Here is a 23,654-nt window from a genome sequence, read left to right on the forward strand (position 1 = left end):
AGATAAAATTTCTGGTGATTGGTGAAAATTTATAATTGACAGCTGTGATTGGTGATCCAATGTGCTAGAATTGTGCTGTTTAATTTCTTTCCTAAACTGAAGATTTGATTCAATCCTGACCTCTCGTAGAACTTGACATCTTTCTGTCTTGCCTATTCTAAAAAAGGTGCTGCTCCAACACCCATAACCACTGGTATTTTACCATTCATGGCAGTGCCTCCACCCCTTAAATTTCCTGCTATTACCCCAGCCAGTTTCCCCTTCCCTTTCCTGTTGAGATGTAGGCCGTGCCTGGTATAGTCCCACCTACTGAGTGAATCAACAGGAACCACACCAATATGAGCCCCCGCACCCGACCCAAGCAGCTGTTCCAACTCCAAATTAACTCTCCCAACAGAAGAGTTCAAATGAGGCCGGTCATGGCGTCTCAGGACAGATACAAATTCAACATTGGTGTGTCTCGATGCCGACGCAATCTTTACCAGGTCACACTCTATACTGTACCCAGGACGTCTGTCGATGCTGTTCCCTGGCCCTCCCACAATAACCACGGTGTCTTCCCTGGTAAATCCTTTACAGAGTGAACCTAAATCCTCTGTCACCTGATCCAGACTAGCACTTGGTTTGAAAAAATTTGTGACCTGGTGTTCTGGTCCTAATTCCTCCTGCAGAAGTTGGCCTACACCTCTGGCATGAGAACTGCCTAACAACAAAACCTTCTTCCTTTTCGATGACTTTCCTACATTCTTTTTCAATTTCCTATTGAAAGTTTGTTGTGTCCTGTCTACACCTACCTCTGCTTGAGGCCCATCAGTTTCTAACTGAAGCAACAGGTCAAACTTATTTTTGACATTCACCACAAAACTGTCAGACTTAGTTCTAGGCCTGTTCCTTCTGCTACCTGTTGCCACTTCCCACCTCTCTTTGCCCTTCTCTCTCCTTAACCTGCCCAGATCTTCCCTAGCCTGATCTAGCTCAGCCTGAAGGGCAGCAATTTTCCCCTCCTGTTCCACTATCTTCCTATCTCTGCTGCAAATCCTACATAACCACTGATGAGCCTGATCCACTTTCCCAACACCCACGCCACTGCAGTCCCCCCAGTGAAAAAAACTACTGCATCCATCACACCAAACCCCGGAACTAACAATTCTACGGCAAGTCAGGCACTTCTCTCTCATGGCAAAAATAATACTTTAGCTAGAATAAAGCAATTAAATTACCGAAAATCAAAAAAGACGTTACAAGAAATTAAGCCTATTCACAAATGTATATAAGCAAGTTTCTGATTTAAAATTCCGCTGTTTTTCTGAGATCTGTATTAAAACAATGAAGGTATACGCTATTTATTATATATTTCACTCGATGGAATGAAAAAAGGACAATTAAACGAGATACTTTAACTTTGATTCTCCAAAAATGTTACGAGAATTAGGCCTATAAACAAATGTATGTAAGCAAGTTTCTGATATAAAGTTACGCTGTTTTTCTGAAATCTGTATTAAAACAATGAAGTTATATGCTATTTACAGTAGTTTACTTATTTGTTACCGAGAAACTAGTTAAATTACCGTGAAACAAGAAACAAACATGTTTACAAAATTTAAGCCTGAGCGCGACTTCACGAAGTTACGATCTTTTCGTGTTTTCTGAAAAAATACGCAAAGAAAAGTCAATCCTTTAACAGCAAGACTAAACGATACACTAATGCACGTATTTAATTTGTTGTCGGCGTTACACTAAATTATGTCCCTGTCTAAATCACTTAACTTTCTGGAAATGGTTTCTGGCGTCACTTACTCAGCGGCCATCTTGGAACATATCATGCTTCAGCTTGGACGTAGCTTTACACTCACATAAAGCTTTCGGCCACAGCCTTCATTGGTAACAAACACACGCGCGCCCACACAAACACAAGAGGAAGCACACCTCATGCACACACGACCGCCAACTCCAGTACCGCAGGCCGGAATGCAACTATCATGTGGGATGCAAGCAGCAATCTGGAGGGGGGGGGGCAGGGAAGGGGAAGGGATAGCAGTGTATGTGTAGAGAGAGAGAGAGAGGCAAACACTGTCTGGTGAAGTGTTGTGTGTGTTAGCAATTGTGATGCTTTGATCACAGATCACAACTCTTTATTATTTAATTAGTTAGTTATTTGTATGTGCAGTGGCCCATAATTGGAATGTTTCACTGTGGTAATGAAAGTGTCTTTATGTTTGCAAATATGACACACCTCCTCAGTGTTACATACATTTTCTCTTTGATGCTTGTAATTAGAAGACATTGGCTGGTCATATTGATCTTATCCCACAAATATTCCACCAGTAATGTAATGGCACTACAAGAATAGCAGTCTCTGCCCTAGTCATTCACAAGAGGAATGTGGTTGAGTGTTATCTTGTTAGGTTATTATTGAGCAGCCCAGTGAACATATGTGTATGATGACTATGAGGTACTGGTAGTTGTTGAAAGAATTCACAGTATGTAGCATCCGACAAGGATGCCCATACCCCCTCCCCCCCCCCCCCCCCCTTTCCCCAGCTCTGAGGAAAAGGAATAAATATATTTTAGCCAGGTTTTCTTCTTTCAGCAAAATTATTTAAAAATCAGTATTACATAGGTTTTTAATAGGTTCAGAAATGGAACTTTCTTATGGCTATTTACAAGTTGCCATTTATCTTCCAAAATATTAAAAATATTTCATTCCTATCCCTCAGTTGGGCCCCCACCCTCTCCCGCACAAACCATCATGTGGGCACCCAAGATTGATGTTATTAAAAAATGCACCATGCTATCACACCATCAGTCATCAAATATTACACTAAAATAAACATGATTTTGCCATTGTAATTGTAGTTAAAAGTATGGTTGTAAGTGTAGTGTCCTCATTGTAGTTTATGGCATCTATAATTCAGCATTAAATATCCACGCGCATTTTATTGAGTGACTACCAGGAGAGATCCAACATCATTGAATATCCAACACAGACCTGGCATTTGTGAGTCCTTCCAGCAGCAGTGGGTTCTATGAGAAAGAGATAGAGTAAATGTCCCACCCTTACTTCAATATATTCTTTGGTCTTTGTCCTTTCAAGACAATGCTTGATCACATATTGTCAGGAATGTACAGTGATTCTCCGCAACTTAAAGTAATATACTTAATTTCATGGCTAACGTGTCTATAACCACATTGCTGGTTGAAGATGTAAGAGATTCTGGCCTGCCATAATGCCTCAAGAATCTATGAATTGAAATTGTAATAGACTTACAGACGGTATCCTGAGAACACATTCAGTGACTTGTAGCTCTTACTGGAGCTCATCATGCCACTTCAAAATACCGTTCACATAGCTTTTTGTCTGTCAGTCTGCATAGCTTGCAATAAGTGTGTGTGTGTGTGTGTGTGTGTGTGTGTGTGTGTGTGTGTGTGTGTGTGTGTGTGTGTGTGTGGAAAGGAGGGGGGGGGGTCATTTTAATATTAATAGTTATTTTATTTGTTTCAGACCGCAACCAGTACCACAACAATTGTCATTTCCTGGATGGAAGGTTCGTGTTGGCGTTGAGTGGTTCATGAACCTTCGTGTCAAGTACCGGAACATTGTTGATAGTGAACAGTTAGTATATATTCATATGAACCTTCCAAGTACTACATTAATTATTTGCATGCCCCTGCACCATATCTTTTATCCTTCACTGTGATGTGGTATGTGTCAGTCAATTAACAACTGTAATACATTTTCTCAATGAAAAGTGTGGTACCAAGGTGATAATTTACAAGACTGACTTTTGCATTAATCTTTATTGACTCTTTTAATTAGATGTAATTCCATCTGCAAAAACACATACTCGCAAAATTGTCATTCTACCACATGTTCAGAAATTCCTCTAGGGAGAAGGAAGAGATATAGTAATGGAACTTGCTTCACAGAAATATGGTAATGGAAAGTAATTGGCAGGATATGAATGAAGTAAAAGTAACAATTCACCATGTACTTTTGAGGCACTAGGTCAATGAAAAACATGGGAACAAGGCTGAGAATGTTACTGAACTTTTGGGTGAATCCTCCTTCACAGCTGACAGAATCATATACACCTGCATAACTATATTGTGCCGGCTCTGCAGCTCAACTGGGTTGAAGGGTTGTAACGGGTGGACTGGGCAAGAGGAGAAATGAGGTGGGAAGTAGGAGGGAGAATTAAAGGGAATGGGGTCTAACAGCTGGATTTCACTGTGGCGCAGGGACGGGAAGTTGTGCATAGTGCACAATAATATGGAGAACTGGATTAGGTGTGGGATATAGAAGAGATAAAGCGGAAGGCTGCAGAGAGGAGGCTGTAAATGCAAATGAGTGAAGTGGGAGGTCAGGGAAACTCATGGCGAGAATATAGTAAAGTTGCCCCAATTCAGCATGATGATAGAGGTGGGTGGCCCTTAGCATCTAGTTCATGGGAGTAGTCAGAGGAATGGGAGCATGTGCAGATACGCCATTAGAAACAGTGTTTGCATGACAAGTAACACTTTAGGACCCATAGAAAGAATTGTGTGTAGTATGCCCCTCGCTTATGGACATCACGATAGATAGCCATAGTCCAGTCAAAGGATATGATTAGTTGTTGCACTCTGAGCTGATACTGTGTAATGCGGAGGAAGCGGGAGGAGGGTGCTTTCTCCTTTCAGCTGGTATGTGGGTGTGGATAAGGTGTAGGAGATCTGATTGCAGATTAGGTTTAGAATGTGGAACCTTTCCATAGAAGCCGATGGATTGCTGGGCAGGGGATTGCTCATCACTGCTTGCTACCTCTCCATCCAATCCCTGTCATCAGCCACCCTTCCGTCCACCCCTCCATCCCCACTCCCCACCTCCTTTCTCCCTACATCCACTCTGCTTGACATTTTTCTGTCTTGTTATGTGGCTGCTGACTACTCAACATTTCACCTATCCAGTGACTTGTTTACTTCATTCCTTCCATATTGATTTTATCTTAATTTTCATTTGAAGATTTTGTTATTATCTTCTAGACTTTGTACTTCATTGGGTTAGTGTTAAAAAGAGTTTTACAAATGAATACTTCATTTTTTTGTGTCTCACACTGAATAGTGTGAATCATTTTTCTTTTTGGCGTTACATATTGCTGAGAGGAGTTTTTGTTGTGTACCCAGCAAGAGGTACACAACAAATACCACAAGAGGCCGCCACCACAGGCACGACCACTTGCCTTCTGTCTTGCAGCACTGTGCTGCAGCCTTTAGATGGCAGTGCTGCAGCCTTTAGATGGCGCTCACAAACTCAGACATCTTTCAGCTTCCACACCACTTTCTCCGGCACGTTGTGTATGTCCACCAATATTGTGAACAGCCAATAAGGATTGCTGTCAACCATGATACACTTTGTCTCCACCCTGTATGGCTGGACATAGGTATTCTTCCACCAACAGGCTCAAAACATCATGTGCCACAAACACTAAGAAAGTTCTGCATCAGCAGTAGACCGTTCTGCAAAAGCAATTAGACAATATCATTCAGTGCCTGCAGTCATCTCAGACAGTACTCCAAAGGCTGTCTTCTAATGTAGCATTCACTGTTTACAGAGAATGTGAATCATTTACAGAGTGATTGTAAACATTGCCTCAGTGACACTTAAAATATCACAGACTGCCAGGAGACAGAAAAGGTCGTTAGATATCACTATACTAGGTTTAGGACATCAAGTAACATGCATCTGTACCAAAGTCAATTACCAGTTTGTAACGCACTCTTAATACACTGTCTGGTCACAATAATGTGACCACCTGTCAAACACCTGTATATCCACTTTTGCAGTGCCTGCAGGAAGAGACTCATTGAGGCTCTGGAAGGTACTGACAGGGATGTGGAGCCAAGGCAACTTCAGTGTCGCGGCCAACTGCACTAGGTTTCTCGGGTGAGGGTCCATATCGTTACCCAAGGTAGTATTACAGGCCCTTTGCTATTCCGTATCTATATACACAATGTGGGAGACAATCTGACCAGCCGTCTTAGGTCGTTTGCAGATGACGCTGTCGTTTATTGACTAGTAAAGTCATCAGAAGATCAGAACAAATTGCAAAATGATTTAGAAAAGATATCAGTATGGTGCAAAAATTGGCAATTGACCCTAAATAAAGAAAAGTGTGAGGTCATCCACATGAGTGCTAAAAGGAATCCGTTAAACTTCGGTTACGCAATAAATCAGTCAAATCTGAAGGTCATAAATTCAACTAAATACCCGGGAATTACAGTTGTGAACAACTTAAATTGGAAGGAACACAGAAAATGTTGTGGGGAAGGCTAACCAAAGACTGCATTTTATTGGCAGGACACTTAGAAAATGTAGCAGTTCTACTAAGGAGACTGCCTACACTATGCTTGTTCATCTTCTTTTAGAATACTGCTGCACGGTGTGTAATCTTTACCAGATAGGATTGACAGAATACATAGAAAAAGTTCTAAGAAGGGCAGCAAGTTTTGTATTATTGCAAAACGGGGGAGAGAGTGTCGCTGAAATGATACAGGATTTGGGGAGGACATCGTTAAAACAAAGGCATTTTTTGTTGCAGCGGAATCTTCTCATGAAATTTCAATCACCAACTTTCTCCTCTGAATGCAGAAATATTTTGTTGATTACAACCTACATAGGGAGAAACAATCACCACGATAAAATAAGGGAAATCGGAACTCGTATGGAAAGGTATAGGTGTTCGCTCTTTCCGTGTGCTACACAAGATTGGAATAATAGCAAATTGTGAAGGTGGTTTGATGAACCCTCTGCCAGGCACTTAAATGTGATTTACAGAGTATTGATGTAGATGCCATGAACAGCCCAATTGAGGTGGTCCTACAGATTCTCAGTTGGGGTTAAATCTATGGAGTTTGGTGGCCAGTGGAGTATTAGAAATCATCCTGGTGCTCTTCAAACCACGCACATACACTGCGATCTGTGTGACACATTATGTCCTGGTGGTAGATGTCATTGTACCTAGGAAAAACAAACTGCATGTATGGGAGATCAAGATCCCCAAGCATAGATGAATACTTGTTGTGTAGATGCACTGTGTTTTCCAGAACAACAAGATCACCCAGGGATCGCCACAAAAACATTCTTGAAACCATTACTCTCTCTCCTCCAGGCTGGAAACTTCCAATAATTGTTACAGGGTGTTTGCTTTCGGATGTTTCACTTTGGTGGAATATAAAATGTGATTCACCTGAGAGGGTCATCTGTCACCACTCAATGGACGTTCAGTTGCAGTACTAGCTGGTAGAGACCAACCTTCCTCATCAATGAACAGCGCTCATTGTGGGTTCTTGAACCAGGTGCCAGTTGTGGAGGCCCACACGCACCAGTGTTCACTGAATACTTGGCATATATTGAGGAGACACTGTTGGTAGCCTCGTGGTTCACCTGGGTGGTCAGCTGCTCAACAGTTGCTTGTCTATTTGCTTGTACACATCTCCACAGCCATCTTTCAACCTGTCATCTATGGCCCGTGGTGCACCACAGTTGCCTCAGAACCAGATTTGGATAGTGCCATTTTCCATGATAGTATAGTTTAACTGTGGTGGCACGTAAACATGTTGCAAACTTATCTGTTCTGACCCGCAAGCCAATGGTCATGCCCTTTTGGACGTCAAGATAAATCGCTCTGTTTCTACATTATAACAATGATATCACTGTTTTCTGCATCCCTCTCACATGCTTTATATACCCTCCACTGCTGGTACCACTACCTAGCGTCTGTGAGTGGTTATTGCACGGTTGTCGAACACATGCAGTGTTCACATTTATGTGACTGGACCGTGTAAATGTTGTTTGTTAATTGTTATTGTGTGCCATGTCTTTGCTATAGTGCCATCCTATCAGAAAAGTGATTAACAATCATAGCATACAGTGACTACTGATAAAGAACTGTATCAGGGCAATGTTTTTATGTTACCATGGGTGTTTGGACTGAATTAATAGTTGCATTCAGTCACTACATTCACAACAGTTGTCCACCACATGCACATCTGTCAACGTGTATGAATGTAGATTCAAGGGAACGTTGCTGTTGTTGATGTCTCCCTTCCCCCCCAACCTGTCCATCCACCACACTTCCCCCCCCCCCCCCCCCTCTATCTCCCTTCCCCCCTCTATCCCCCCCCCCTTCCTCCCTCCTCCTTTCCTCTTTGTAAGTTGCTTCATTCCTTATTCCTTAGAATGCTGTCCTTGATGCTCAAGGCCAGCCCTCACTTTAGACAGCAGCCCTTCTAAGGTTACCACAGGCCGTTCCATCCAACTGATTCCTGCCTCCTGGAGAAAGTTGTTCATGAGATTTGAAATTGGAAGATTGTACCTCAGTAGTGCAAAACCATCAAATCACCATTAATAATGATATGAGGTATCTGACATGTGCACATGATACCAGCCCAAAACATGACTGACCCAACTTTCTGCTGAAGCCATAGCACTGCCTGCCGTACATGTGCATTCGAACCTGGCCACCTCCACGCTCTTCTGTGATGTTCATCAGGTGCCAAACGATGTCACTGGTCCCAGTTCCATTCCAGGTGTTCTTTTGCTCTTCTTCTTCACACACCTTGGTGCTGGGAGTTTTGTACTGTTGATTGTAAGGGGTGCTGTGGGCCAAAGTGATAATGAAGAAACAGTTGTGTACTCTCTGGGTTGACAGAGCTCTCCTAGTTACATACAAACATGTCATGTGCAATTCTGTTACAGTCTGACTGGGGTATCTGGAAACCATAATTTGTAGGCAACCATCATCAGCTGTTGCTGTTGACTGCAAATAACTAGTACAAGGCACATCTTCAAAGTTGTGTGTCTCACAACTTTTCAGTTCTTTTTTGAATTGTGATTGCTTCTTAACAACAAACTTCATAGCTGAGTGAATGCCTAATGATCTGTGTGGCTTTAATCAGTCTGCACAATGCTGTCTCAAAAGCATTCTAAAATGAACACTACATATTTCCTTACTACACACTTCAACACAATGAATTCTTTCTTCTCCAGTTATGAGTTATCTCAAAATCTGGTAGAGAGTGATGTCAGTGAGTGAAAAAAAGAACAGTAAGTGAACTTTTTGATAGTTTCATTAATAATGTTGGCTATTACTCAGTGTGCAAAAATGCTGAAATTAGCTGTAAAGATGATCTATAGAATGAGACTTTCAATTCAGTTTCTTATCAATTTAACACCCATGAATTTTGAAAATTCTGTTTCGTTGATATTCTTTCGTGCAGTATTATATTCGTAAGGGTCATTAGACCTTGTGCAGTATATAATCCATGTTCTATGTATCATCTCAGTCTAGAAACAAACTATTTGCTGAGAACCAGTTAATAATTTTCAAGAGAATTTCAACTACCTTTTCTGGCATTAAGTGTCTCCATTACACTTAATCACAATACTTGCACCATCTGCAAGAGAACTAATTCATGTTCTTGGATATCCTATGATAGATTGTGTGTATCAGGGTTATTCAGAAAGTAGGGTTCAACTGATCATGAAGTGGAATGACAGTGAAAATTCGATGAAGATATACAGAGACGTGTTGGGTAGTGCCTCTAGTATGCACATTGATCGTGTCACATCCCTCTTTTCAGTTTTGAGTGCACAGTGAGCAGGTAAAGATGCCTAGAAAATAATGTCTCCCGCCAAGTATGGTTGCCTGCTGAGAGATTCCACCTGATTTCTTCAGCTCCACATAATGTAACTCTGATGCATTTCCTCCTTCATGACAATTCTCGACTGCACACTGCAGGGGTAATGAGGATGCACCTGCAACATTTTCAGTGAGAAGTGTTTGATCACCCACCATGCAGCCCAGACTAGGCTCCCACTGATTTTCATCTGTGCTCAGCGAACTGCTGTCTATGAAGACGACATTTTGGCACATACAATGAGCTGCACACTGGCGTAGGGAATTGTTGGAAAGCACAGGTGGCTACCTTCTATGACAAGGTATTTGAATGTTGGTGGAATGCTGCAACAGATGTCTAATTCTGAGCAGCGACTATGTAGAGAAGTAGATGGAAGGTGTAACTAATTGTTTCAAATAAAACATTTTTGATGTTCATTGTGGTTTCCATTCTGCAACTAATTGGACCTTGCTTTCTGAATTATTCTCATATATAACAACAACAACAACAACAACAAGAACAGGCCCAATATCAGTTCCTGTGGTGCACTTCAGACACTGATGCATTATGTACACTTTCCAAGTTCCATAATAAGACTTTCTGCATTCATTTTACATAGGAAGGATGAGAAATGGATACTGCCAAGATTCCTAATATCTTAAAATTTGAGTTGCTCTTAAATAGGGCCAGCCACTGCAAGTCAAACTTCACGTGGGCCTTGTATGTCAGCCGCATGCAGGCCAAGGCCCGACCTGTCACTCAGCTTTGCTTGTTCCTTCCTGCAAGTACCTGGAACAGTTGACAATGAAAGAGCAAACAATTACAATGATCAACAGATGGGATTCATTGTTCAGTACATCAAGAAGCACTTAGTTCTAAATTTCCAGGCAATTAGCATGTCAAGCAATTGGTGGTATGAATAGTAAAATTTATGACGTTGCATGCATTATTCATCTGTCATTTGCAGCTGTTTTTGATGGAACTGAATGAAGAGTATGGAACCTTTATATATTACTGCAAAGTATGTTGGTTAAGTCAAGGACCGAGCGAGGTGGCGCAGTGGTTAGCACACTGGACTCGCATTCGGGAGGACAACGGTTCAATCCCGTCTCCAGCCATCCTGATTTAGGTTTTCCGTGATTTCCCTAAATCGTTTCAGGCAAATGCCGGGATGGTTCCTTTGAAAGGGCACGGCCGATTTCCTTCCCAATCCTTCCCTAACCCGAGCTTGCGCTCCGTCTCTAATGACCTCGTTGTCGACGGGACGTTAAACACTAACCACCACCACCACCATTAAGTCAAGGTGCAGGTCTGGAGTGATTTTCGATTTAAAACCTGCTATTGTTGAAGTATGTATGACAAACGAGTGCAGGAACGAAAACTAGAACATCCAGAATGTATTGGAGACCTCACATTTTAAGTGGACTTAACTACTCACTGTCCACAGTCCGACATTACAAGATGAGAAACGACTTCTTTCTGATTTGATGGAGATCCATTTAAAAAGAAAACACATTACAGAAGGGACACATTCTGACAAATGCATTCCAGTTCCATAAGCTCACTGCCATTAAAGAAAATGTGATGTTTGAACAATTCACTGTGGCCTTGGGAGAATTACATGAATAGTTTTCTAAAGGTTTCATGGGCACTATAAATCTTAAATCTCTTTTTGAGCTCTTTCTGACACCATTTTGCGTTTCAATTGAAAGTGCCCTGTGCATGTGCAGATGCAACTGACTTGCACAATAGTTCCAGTTTTAATGGCAAATCGTTTTACTTTAGAACTGCCCAGGGTGTATACATTGCTTTCCTCAGTCAGAATTTCCATGGCTAAATAATGAGGTTGCAAAAGCGCTACAATATTTCAAGTGACACATTTGTGTTAGAGACCTTTTTTCATTTATGAAGCTAAATAAGTGGTGATTACATGGCAGGTTGAGTCAAAAAATCTGTTAAATTTTCTGTGTCTGTCTGTATGCCAATAGTTTGTACCAGATAAAAAGTGTATTAAGTATTCAGTGTGCTAAAAATAATTACATAATACTGAAAATTTGTGAGAAATGTGAAATATAAAACCAAGTTCTATGCAGTGTGACTGCACTGCCATTTAAATGTGGCTCATTTGTAGTTTTCCCTTCTTCCCCCTCCTTGCACTCAGACGGTGTCAGGGAATGTGCTATGAAGCTGAGCACTTCGGCACTCAGGCCCAGGCATGGCCCTGCTCTAAAGTAACATTTTGAATCACTTTAAACAAATAACAGAAAGTACCTACTGGCAATATTTTGTCATTTAAACTTCATATAATGGAAAATCCAGGATGGAATAATGACCCAGCAGCCAGAGACAGTAATTTTAATTTTATTGTGTGTGTGTGTGTGTGTGTGTGTGTGTGTTGTTTATTTTAGAAGAAGACCTACTGGCCGAAAGCTTACATATTTAGTACTCTTTTTGTTGTGCCTGTCTGTTATTCATCATCTATACTAAATTGTCAGACTGTTTATAAACTAATTAAAAATTACTTGTACAATGAATAGATCATTTTGTAACTCAAAACTGAGACTAAGTATCTCATTTTAAGAGAAATTTTTTATTTGTTCTTAACTACATAGTTTTCCAGTACTTGTGAAAAGCAAGCAAGCAGTGAAACTGGTTTATAAGTACTAATATCTGTCTTATTACTTTTCTTGTAAAAGTTTATAACAATACTGTACTAAAAACCAACTGGAAACAAATCTTTTTGATAATAATGTTTCGCAGTTTTGATTGAATATACTGATTGCATGTGAAGAACAGGTTTTAAGGGAGTGATTTGAGATATTTTCAACACATTAGGGTTTTTAGTTTTGAGACAGTTAATTACGTTCTTAATGTCCATTGTAGAGCATGGATTTACTGATTTGGCTGAATGTGTATTCTTTAATTGATTTTCTAGTCCTTTTTGAGCTATTGCCCCTATTGTTCTAATTTTATTTGGGTTGTTAGTTTCAGGTATTGTGTAAAGGTTTTGCTTTAACTGACATGCCTTTCGTTTTGGGGAAACATTGTAAATAAGGACACAAAAAACACAGTTTCTTGCATACGTTTCACAAAGAATTATTTTATGTGAACAAGGATTTGGGTTACAGACCCATTTTCTGATGTGAATGTTCAAATATGTTTTTTGCATCTCCTGATGTGGTCTGGACCAATCATCAGAAAATGATTGAGTGCCAAGTTAAAATACATTAAGATCTTCAGTATACAACAGAGGAGGTAATTCTTACTGGAGAGCAAAACTAGGAAACAGGTACTGATTGAGATATGGGTAATTCTGTTCTATGATACCGATCTGCCTACTATATCACAGAAGGTACCCATTTTTGTTGCCATTCATTATTACATTTCCTTCAGCCCTCCTTCTCAAAGAATCACAAACCCATGAATACACATCTGGTTGCTATCAGATTTGAACACATGTGTGAACACATGCTCCTGTAATATGTCAATGCATGTGAAATACACTAATTCATTTAAAAGTCTTACAGTCAAAAATATAAGGGATTAAGGTCAGATGAACTGGGATACCACGTTACTGTATGTCCTCAACTGCTCTTCTTGTTTTATTTCAGATGTAATGCAACACTGAGGACTGTGTTTGCATACTCTGTGAGTGGTTGTTGATTAATGCTGTTGGCAGAGGCATGACAGGGTACATGTCTGCTATTTCCTTATGAAAAAATATGATTGTATATCACTGAGTACATTGTTCATACTCCATGGAATCACTAATTGTCAACTGATGCCAGCACAACATCAAAATAAGACAATGTCTGATGGCTGATTCAGGAGACTGTTGTGAATGTCTGACAACATCATAACAGTGAAGGCTAAACACAGAGACTAACACAACCAATAAAAATTAGCAGTGAACATCAACTGTCAGAAAACATACACTAGTGAGTACTGACTATTCGTAATACAAATAAAGTGATCCATGTATCAACAGGTATTTGTTTCTGGACATTTTTTTCTAGTTTTGATCAGTACTGTTTCCTGTAAGAACACAGAACAATTTTTTTTAATCATCCTGTATAGTCTCTCACTACAAGATATTGACAATTAGTTAAATACACTCCTGGAAATGGAAAAAAGAACACATTGACACCGGTGTGTCAGACCCACCATACTTGCTCCGGACACTGCGAGAGGGCTGTACAAGCAATGATCACACGCACGGCACAGCGGACACACCAGGAACCGCAGTGTTGGCCGTCGAATGGCACTAGCTGCGCAGCATTTGTGCACCGCCGCCGTCAGTGTCAGCCAGTTTGCCGCGGCATACGGAGCTCCATCGCAGTCTTTAACACTGGTAGCATGCCGCGACAGCGTGGACGTGAACCGTATGTGCAGTTGACAGACTTTGAGCGAGGGCATATAGTGGGCATGCGGGAGGCCGGGTGGACGTACCGCTGAATTGCTCAACACGTGGGGCGTGAGGTCTCCACAGTACATCGATGTTGTCGCCAGTGGTCGGCGGAAGGTGCATGTGCCCGTCGACCTGGGACCGGACCGCAGCGACGCACGGATGCACGCCAAGACCGTAGGATCCTACGCAGTGCCGTGGGGGACCGCACCGCCACTTCCCAGCAAATTAGGGACACTGTTGCTCCTGGGGTATCGGCGAGGACCATTCGCAACCGTCTCCATGAAGCTGGGCTACGGTCCCGCACACCGTTAGGCCGTCTTCCACTCACGCCCCAACATCGTGCAGCCCGCCTCCAGTGGTGTCGTGACAGGCGTGAATGGAGGGACGAATGGAGACATGTCGTCTTCAGCGATGAGAGTCGCTTGTGCCTTGGTGCCAATGATGGTCGTATGCGTGTTTGGCGCCGTGCAGGTGAGCGCCACAATCAGGACTGCATACGACCGAGGCACACAGGGCCAACACCCGGCATCATGGTGTGGGGAGCGATCTCCTACACTGGCCGTACACCACTGGTGATCATCGAGGGGACACTGAATAGTGCACGGTACATCCAAACCGTCATCGAACCCATCGTTCTACCATTCCTAGACCGGCAAGGGAACTTGCTGTTCCAACAGGACAATGCACGTCTGCATGTATCCTGTGCCACCCAACGTGCTCTAGAAGGTGTAAGTCAACTACCCTGGCCAGCAAGATCTCCAGATCTGTCCCCCATTGAGCATGTTTGGGACTGGATGAAGCGTCGTCTCACGCGGTCTGCACGTCCGGCACGAACGCTGGTCCAACTGAGGCGCCAGGTGGAAATGGCATGGCAAGCCGTTCCACAGGACTACATCCAGCATCTCTACGATCGTCTCCATGGGAGAATAGCAGCCTGCATTGCTGCGAAAGGTGGATATACACTGTACTAGTGCCGACATTGTGCATGCTCTGTTGCCTGTGTCTATGTGCCTGTGGTTCTGTCAGTGTGATCATGTGATGTATCTGACCCCAGGAATGTGTCAATAAAGTTTCCCCTTCCTGGGACAATGAATTCACGGTGTTCTTATTTCAATTTCCAGGAGTGTAGATTAAAGGTTAAATAAAGACTTTCTCATAATATAACACAGTATAACACAAAACACAATATTGACAACAAGGCAGTGGTTATTACATGCTAGTCAAACTTGTTTCATTAAGTTTCACTATATTTAAGAATGGAATTTTTGGTGCAAGGTATATAACTGAAATATACGGGGCATTTGGGGGAGCAGAAGAAATCAACACTTTAGCTGTTTTGACGGTATCCAGAAGTGATGAGAAAGAAAATTCCATTTGGTCATTCAGTAGCAGTTCTGGGTGGCTCTTCCATTTTTGTACTTCTTTGGTTGACGACCATTATTTCATAATTCAAATTTATATTTGTTTTTCGTTTCTCAAAAAAGATGCAAAACGTGAGTATAGTACTAGGATAAAAAAAGTGTATAATATAAATAATATTAATACAGGACTTCAATATTGGAATCTCCCTCACCCCCACCTCCCTCCCCAATCCCCCCATCCCCACCCCACCATACTCTTCAAATTGATCACTCTCCCTGCGTCACTCTCATGTATTTTTGCATGTTATTTCCCACACCTTTCCGGTGCCACATGATCTTGTATCTCATCCTAAAAACCCCTCCCCATCCCCTTCCCCCACTCTTTCACAGGAGAACGGGTGCAGTTGGTGTGTTAGCTGCTTTTGCCATGAACCCACACACAATAATCGAGTGAATTTCTGTCAATGGACATTAACAGAGAATACTTTGCAGTTCTACCTGTTTTCTGATAATGCAGGTTTCACAAACTGCGAGGCAGTGAATCTACGAAACATGCATTACTGGTCCGTGGACGATCCTCGCTGGCTTCGAGAGGTAGAGTGACAGCCACTGTGAAATGTAAATGTATGATGCAGAGTAATTGGTGACCATCTCATTCGTTCTCACTTCATTGAAGACACCCAAACAGCTGCAAAATACATCGAGTTTGTACAAAATGATCTGCCAACATTGCTAGAAAATGTCCCGCTGGAAATGCATAGATGTATGTGGTGATCAACATGATGGTGCTGCTGCACATTCTGCATTGAGCACTAGGCTGACCCTTGACAGAATGTTCGACGGGCATCTCATAGGACATGGTGGACGCATAAATTGGCCAGCCCGTTGTCCTGATCTTACATCTTTAGACTTCTTTTGGTGGAGTACGTTAAAGGAGAATGTGTACTGTGATGTTCCTACAACCCCAGAGGATATGAAACATTGTATTGAGGCAGCCTGTGGCAACAGTACACCAGATGTACTGTGCCATATAAGACATTCATTATGCAATAGATTGCAAATGTGTGCAGCAAATGATGGACACCACTTTGAACATTTATTGGCCTGAAATGTCAGACACAATCTTTTACATTCTGTAACTGAAAACAAAAAACAAATTTGTAAGTTTAACGACATTCTCATGTTAATGTATATTTTCTTCTAACAAATCAGTACTGTACGGTATTCTTCAGAGAAAAAGACTAATAAAAATGTTAGCAAGTGGACGTAACGTGCTGTTCATGTCTCTTCTGTACCTACATTACATCACTGTTCTTTTTGTATCCCTAATTAATTTGGTTCTCTCTGATACACATAATTGAACTGCTTCCGATTTACTCAAGTGTCAGTTTTATGTTAAAAATTACTCTGGATGTAATTAACATTTTACAGTGTAAGAAATGACATTGATTAAGTATTTTTTTCTATTTTCAGTTGTGCTAAAAATAATAACAGGTTTCCATTTAAAGAAACATAAGTATGTGTTAAAAGTCGTACTTCCATGCATTTCTCAATGGTTTGTGTTAATCAGTTACACAAGCCCTTCTCCTCACTTTCGGTCTGCGGAATTGGTTATTCAGTGTTTGTTGTGGTTTGTGAGGTGTTTCCAGTGGTAATTTTAGGTGACTCACCCTGTATGTATAATTATAACTTTTATATCTAAAAACAAAGATGATGTGACTTACCAAACGAAAGTGCTGACAGGTCGATAGACACACAAACAAACACAAACATACACACAAAATTCAAGTTTTCGCAACCAACAGTTGCTTTATCAGGAAAGAGGGAAGGAGAGGGAAAGACGAAAGGATGTGGGTTTTAAGGGAGAGGGTAAGGAGTCATTCCAATCCCGGGAGCGGAAAGACTTACCTTAGGGGGAAAAAAGGACAGGTATACACTCGCACACACACACATATCCATCCGCTTGTGTCTGTGTATGTGCGGGGGAAAAAAGGACAGGTATACACCCACACACACACACATATCCATCCGCACATACACAGACACAAGCAGACAGAGAATGTCTGCTTGTGTCTGTGTATGTGCGGATGGATATGTGTGTATGTGCGAGTGTATACCTGTCCTTTTTTCCCGCTAAGGTAAGTCTTTCCGCTCTCGGGATTGGAATGACTCCTTACCCTCTCCCTTAAAACCCACATCCTTTCGTCTTTGCCTCTCCTTCCCTCTTCCCTGATGAAGCAACCGTTGGTTGCGAAAGCTTGAATTTTGTGTGTATGTTTGTGTTTGTTTGTGTGTCTATCAACCTGCCAGCGCTTTTGTTTGGTAAGTCACATCATCTTTGTTTTTAGATATATTTTTCCCACGTGGAATGTTTCCCTCTATTATAATTATAACTTTTCTTTGATCTCTTCGTGACTTCACGCCAATTTTACTGATTTTTTGCCTTTTGCTATCTCTGACTCCCTCAGATTTAATATTGTTTCTCCCTTTTGCATCTGTTTCATCCTTCTCATGATTTTTCACATGTATTTGGGTTTATTTTTACAAATTTTTTGGGTGTATTCTACTTTATTTATGTAATGTTTACTTTTTTTCCACCATCATGGATCCTTGCTCCTTCCATTGTGTCAATACAGAAGATTTTCCTAATACGTAGCCAGAACCCAGTCCCACATACTGTTCCTGTACTGTTGCTTGAATCATGGAATCCCCCCAAATGGCCTTACCATCAAATTACACATCTCTGGCTGCCACCCCACTTTCCACAATGGCGTCCTCCTGTTCAGATTCCACCAATCCTTAGCCCTCACCAAAATAGTCTTGCAAAACCATATCAACCAAGCCCAAACCTACTTGCATGATCTTCTCTCCATCTGCAAAATTCACCTGGTATGGAATCCCAAATTCCTGGAACACATAACACACATTGAAACTCTTGTGCTCCAGGAACTAGAGCAACATGCACAACACCACCTCAAAGACCTCTCCATCCTGCTCACTTCCTACTCCCACCTTCAAGTACCATTGTCCACCACCTCTACAACAACCTCCAAACCTCTCCCACATCCCCTCATGGCTGACAAGCCCTGTCTGGCAGACCTACTACACTTACTCTGCCCTCCAAAACTCCCTTCCACCAACACACAGAATCCAGAACCTAAACAGACCCATAACACAGTCATGAACCTTTCCTCCAGAGGCCTTAGCCCCACAGAAATATCAATCCCTTCCAAAGGCCTCACATTTTACCCCACTCCCAAATTCAGTCATGCAGGACTTGTTAAAGACCTTCTCTCCTTCTCCCGGTCCCTACAGTGGAAACACTTTTTCACCACGAACCCTACCAATCAGACTCAACCAACGACCAATGTTGAACCCTGCCCAACTCAGTTCAGTCCTCCATCCAACCATGATCCTCCCCCACTGCCCCCAAATCACCCCCTGTTAATTTTCCAGAATTTCTTAACCTCGAACCTTGCCTCACCATCATTCCCCAAATACCTCAACATGCAAACTAACCTTACATCCGCAGAAAGAATCACAGTCTACCATCGTATCTGCATACAAAGGCTACACCACTGTTGTTTTGAACCGCAAGGATTACCTGGCAGAACGACTCTGCCAACTGTCAGATACTTCCACCTACAAACCTTGCCACAGTGGCCCCATTCCAGAAATCCAGCAGGAACTCCAGTCACTTTTCAAATCCTTAGGCCCATCCCAGAAACTCACCTCAGAGTCCATCTCTCTGCTCACCCCTATGATTCCCCACACTCCTCCCTTCTACATGCTTCCTAAAGTCCATAAATCCAACCACCCAGGACACCCCATTGTGGCCGGTTACTGTGCCCTCACTGAGAAAAACTCTGCTCTCATAGACCAATACCTCAACCTATTACCCGGAACCCACCCTCCTATATAAAAGATACCAACATTTCCTTCACCAACTCTCCACAGTTCCTGTCCCTTTACCACATGGTGCCCCGCTTGTCACTATTGATGCCATCACCCTTTATACTAACATCCCTAATGCCCATGGCCTTACCGCTATTGAACACTACCTTTCCCAACACTCAACAGATTCCAAACCAACAACCTCCTTCCGAATCACCATGACCAACTATATCCTCACCCACAATTACTTCTCCTTTGAAAGCATTAACTATGAACAAACCCAGGGTATATCTTTGGGCACCCCTTGGCACCATCTTATGCCAACATATTCATGGGCCATCTAGAGGAATGCTTCCTGAACACCCAGAATCCTAAACCCCTCACCTGGTTCAGATTCATCAATCACATCTTTGTGATTTGGATTGAGGGTGAGGACACCCTATTCACATTCCTCCAGAACCTCAACAACTTCTCCCCTGTTTTCTTCACCTGGTTCCACTCAACCGAACAAGCCACCTTCCTAGATGTTGACCTCCACCTCAGAGATGGCTACATCATTATCACTGTCCATATCAAACCTACTAACCAGCAAAAATACCTCCACTTTGACAGCTGCCACCCATTCCATACCAAGAAATTCCTTCACAGTCTACCTTCTATACAGCCTAGCCACCAGTGGTCATAGCATCTGCAGTGAGTAGCGGTCTCTCTCGAAATATACTGAGACCTTCACAGACCATAATTATTCTCCCAACTTTGTACAAAAACAAATCTCCTGTGCCCCATGTTTCTAGTCTCGCACAACCTCCTGAAGTCTCACTGTCTGGCCACAGAGGAGCATTCCCCTCGTAACTCAGTACCACCCAGGAATGGAGCAACTAAATTACATTCTCTGCCAGGGTGTCAACTATCTCTCATTGTGCCCTGAAATGAGAAATGTCCTGCTCACTATCCTTCCAACCCCAGCCATAGTGGTATTCCGCTGTCCACCGAACCTACACAATATATTTCCATTCCTACACAACCCCTGCTCCCAACCCCTTATCTCGTGGCTCATACCCTTGTAATAGACCTGGATGCAACACCAGTCCCAAATCCTCCCACCACCACCTACTCCAGTCCAGTCACTTATATCACCTATCTCATGAAAGGAAGGGTTACCTGTGAAATCAGTCATGTGATCTAGAAGCTAAGCTGCAACCACTGTGCTGCATTCTATGTGGGCATGACAACCAATGAGCTGTCTGTCCACTTCCTCCCATGCCCCCTCCCCTCCCCCTCTCCACTGCCCTCCATTTAACCTGCAGCACTTCACTGTCTGCTACCCCTACCCTACTATCCCTCCCACTCCCCACCCCAGCCTCCTCCTTACCCCCACCCAGTCATCACTCCCATCATGCACTTGTGCTGCTGCTCGCAATGTGGTTTCAGTTGCCTGAGACAGCTATCATATGTGTGAGTTGCATTTGTGTGGTGTGTGTGTGTGTGTGTGTGTGTGTGTGTGTGTGTGTGTGTGTGTGTGTGTGTGTGTGTGTCAGTGCAGATTGAAAGTCTTATTCCAGCATTTAAGGATGAGAATCTTTAGTTGGGTGCTACATATGAGATTTAACAGTATCTAAATGGAAGGTCACTGTCATTGTTGCCAATACCTTTGCGTTTTCTTATACAACGGTGAAAGGCCTTACATCAGATTACACATGTAAGTTTATTTATTTTATATGTAAATGAAAGGGTGATTACTGCTGTCAGCTGCAGTGAGACATAAACAGAATCAGCGGTGACATCTGTTTTTGACGAACACCTTGCTGGCCAAAAGCTTTATTTGTGACAAGTCTTTTTGTTGTGCCTATCTGCTATTCAGCATCTCCGCTATAAGGTGAGTAGCGACTTTCCTTTTCATAGTAATCTGAATTAATATTTTACTGTAGCAGATTATGACTTTTGCCATGAAAATCATCATACCTACTGAAAAAATAATTATTTGTATTTAAAATAAATGTCATTTGACTCACAATCTGGTGCAACCATTTTCCTTTGACATGACTTTGCATGTCTATTTTGCTACTCATTTTATCAAACTTTTCTGATTTTGCCTCATGAAGTTCAGTGGACCCCATTCCCTGATTGTTCACTCTGAACTGAATCTGTGACCGTGCATCAGTAGCTAGCTACTGTAACCAATAAGCCACAGATATATAATTTGATTTTCATCAATAACCAGTCATTCAAAAAGTACTTCTATTTTTGTTTCAGAGTTGAAACCTGGCTAAACCCATGGCAGATCCAGCATGGACTCACCAATCCAATGCAGGTTGAAAGTCTCATTCCAGCATTTACAGAGTGAGTATTAGGTATGAGATTTAACAGTATCTAAATGAAAGATGACTGTCATTTTTGCCAATACCTTTGCATTTTCTTATACAACAGTGACTGGACTTACATCAGATTACACATGTAAGTTTAATTTTTTTATATATGTAAATGAAAGGGTGATCACTGCTTTCTGCTGCAGTGGGACATTAAGTGGAATCAGCAGTGACGAGTGAAAATTTATACCAGGGTGTGATTCGAACCCAGGATCTCCTTCTTATTAGGCAGGTGTGGTAAACACTGTGCCATCTGGGACACAGCGACATCACACCTACACGGGCTGTCTTGGTACGCCTCACAGTCGATCCACACTCCCACTGAGCACCACCTATCCGCACTTATCCACATTCACATAATTTATTTATTTTATGAATTCTCTCATTTGCAATCACTACATGTATGATAACTACTGATATTCATGAATCTGATCAGGGCCACTCATAGATTTCATGGGTCCCCAGAGAAATTTTTGTGAGGGCCACGAAGCCTTCTCACCCCACAGGAATTAAATATCAAAAATATTGATTCTTCAGTACATTGTTTTATACATGAAATGTTAATAAATGCTGCCTGCACAGTGAACTGCCAATAATTTTTTTTTAATGAATGTCCTGTATTTGAATACATACAAATATTAGTACACACACTGTCGCGCGGGATTAGCCGAGCGCTCTAAGGTGCTGCAGTCATAGGCTGTGCGGCTGGTCCCAGTGGAGGTTCGAGTCCTCCCTCGGGCATGGGTGTGTGTGTTTGTCCTTAGGATAATTTTGGTTAAGTAGTGTGTAAGCTTAGGGACTGATGACCTTAGCAGTTAAGTCCCATAAGATTTCACACACACTAATAATAATAATAATAATAATAATAGCAGCTAAAAGAAACAAACCTAATATTTAGTGAGAAACCGTTGCACGCATGGTTGCCTGAAGGATATTCCAGAGTACGTCAAACCAACACAAGCACTGCAATATGGTATTTCATGCCTATAAACATGTTCGAAACTTTAATCACACTTCTCTCCCTGTATGAGATTCACAGTATCTGTGCGAGTATAGGAGGTGGGCAAAACTATGACATATGCAAGTTTGGGTCTGTGCGGGGAGCATGCTCGGATAGCCAAACGGTTAAGGCAACTGCTCGAGTAAAGTGTAAATCTGGCTATGAGCCCGGTCTGCTACAAAGTTTCATTGTCACCAATACATTGTATAGCTGGAGTTTCACCATATTCATGAATGTGAATATTGTTAGAGCATTTGGAATACAAGTGATAATAGGTTAATTTTCTACTTTACTTGTCTACAACTGTCTAAATGTTCTAAGATCAGTATTTGAAACGCCTATTCTAACAATTCTGCCTCTATCACCATTATGTAACAGATATGGCTATTGCCCAGGATCACTTGGATTCCAGTCACAGTCACTACATCCATCAGGCTCAGACTTTTGTTAGCTTACCTCTCCTTCATCAGGCGGCAAAATACCTACATCAGGAATAGTTAGTTTAGGTTTTTGCTCAGAACGAGTTTACACTTCTACTGACATTGAAGGCCTACTTACATATGGCAGTGGATTATCTTTTTTATTTTCTCCAGCTCTTTCACAAAATTTTCCCCACTTTTATGTTTTTCTAATTGCTTGTGCACAGTAGCTTTATGTGCATATTCTGGAATAAATTATTAAAATACCTACTAATATATGTTTACATGAATAAGGGAAGCTTTATATAACAGTGAAAGTAGTAGCACTAAATTATTTTTACAGTTTTGCAACTTATCTCAGATTAAAAAGAATATAAGGAGAATTCCCTGATAGATTCACACATGCCTGCAGTATCTGCACAAGCAAAGAAGCCTAATTTTCACGACGACAACTTGCACACTGCCGTCACTCCTAATGTTAATTGAATAAATTAAAATAAGAACAGCACAGCACATAAATATGAAACACACTGTATGTAAAACATACCACGT

The 23,654-nt window shown here is 41.9% G+C and overlaps 1 protein-coding gene across 1 annotated transcript in view; it reads left to right on the forward strand.

The window, feature by feature from the left end:
- Window positions 1-23,654, forward strand: part of LOC126458583 (hexosaminidase D-like) — a 236,531-nt gene that overhangs the window by 196,815 nt on the left and 16,062 nt on the right. Inside the window, exons 9-10 of the mRNA XM_050095719.1 lie at window positions 3,503-3,613; window positions 21,571-21,657. Coding sequence (XP_049951676.1) covers window positions 3,503-3,613; window positions 21,571-21,657 — 198 coding nt within the window. The remainder of the gene's footprint in view (window positions 1-3,502; window positions 3,614-21,570; window positions 21,658-23,654) is intronic.

The sequence above is a fragment of the Schistocerca serialis genome, chromosome 2, assembly GCF_023864345.2.
Source record: "Schistocerca serialis cubense isolate TAMUIC-IGC-003099 chromosome 2, iqSchSeri2.2, whole genome shotgun sequence".
Lineage (NCBI taxonomy): Eukaryota > Metazoa > Arthropoda > Insecta > Orthoptera > Acrididae > Schistocerca > Schistocerca serialis.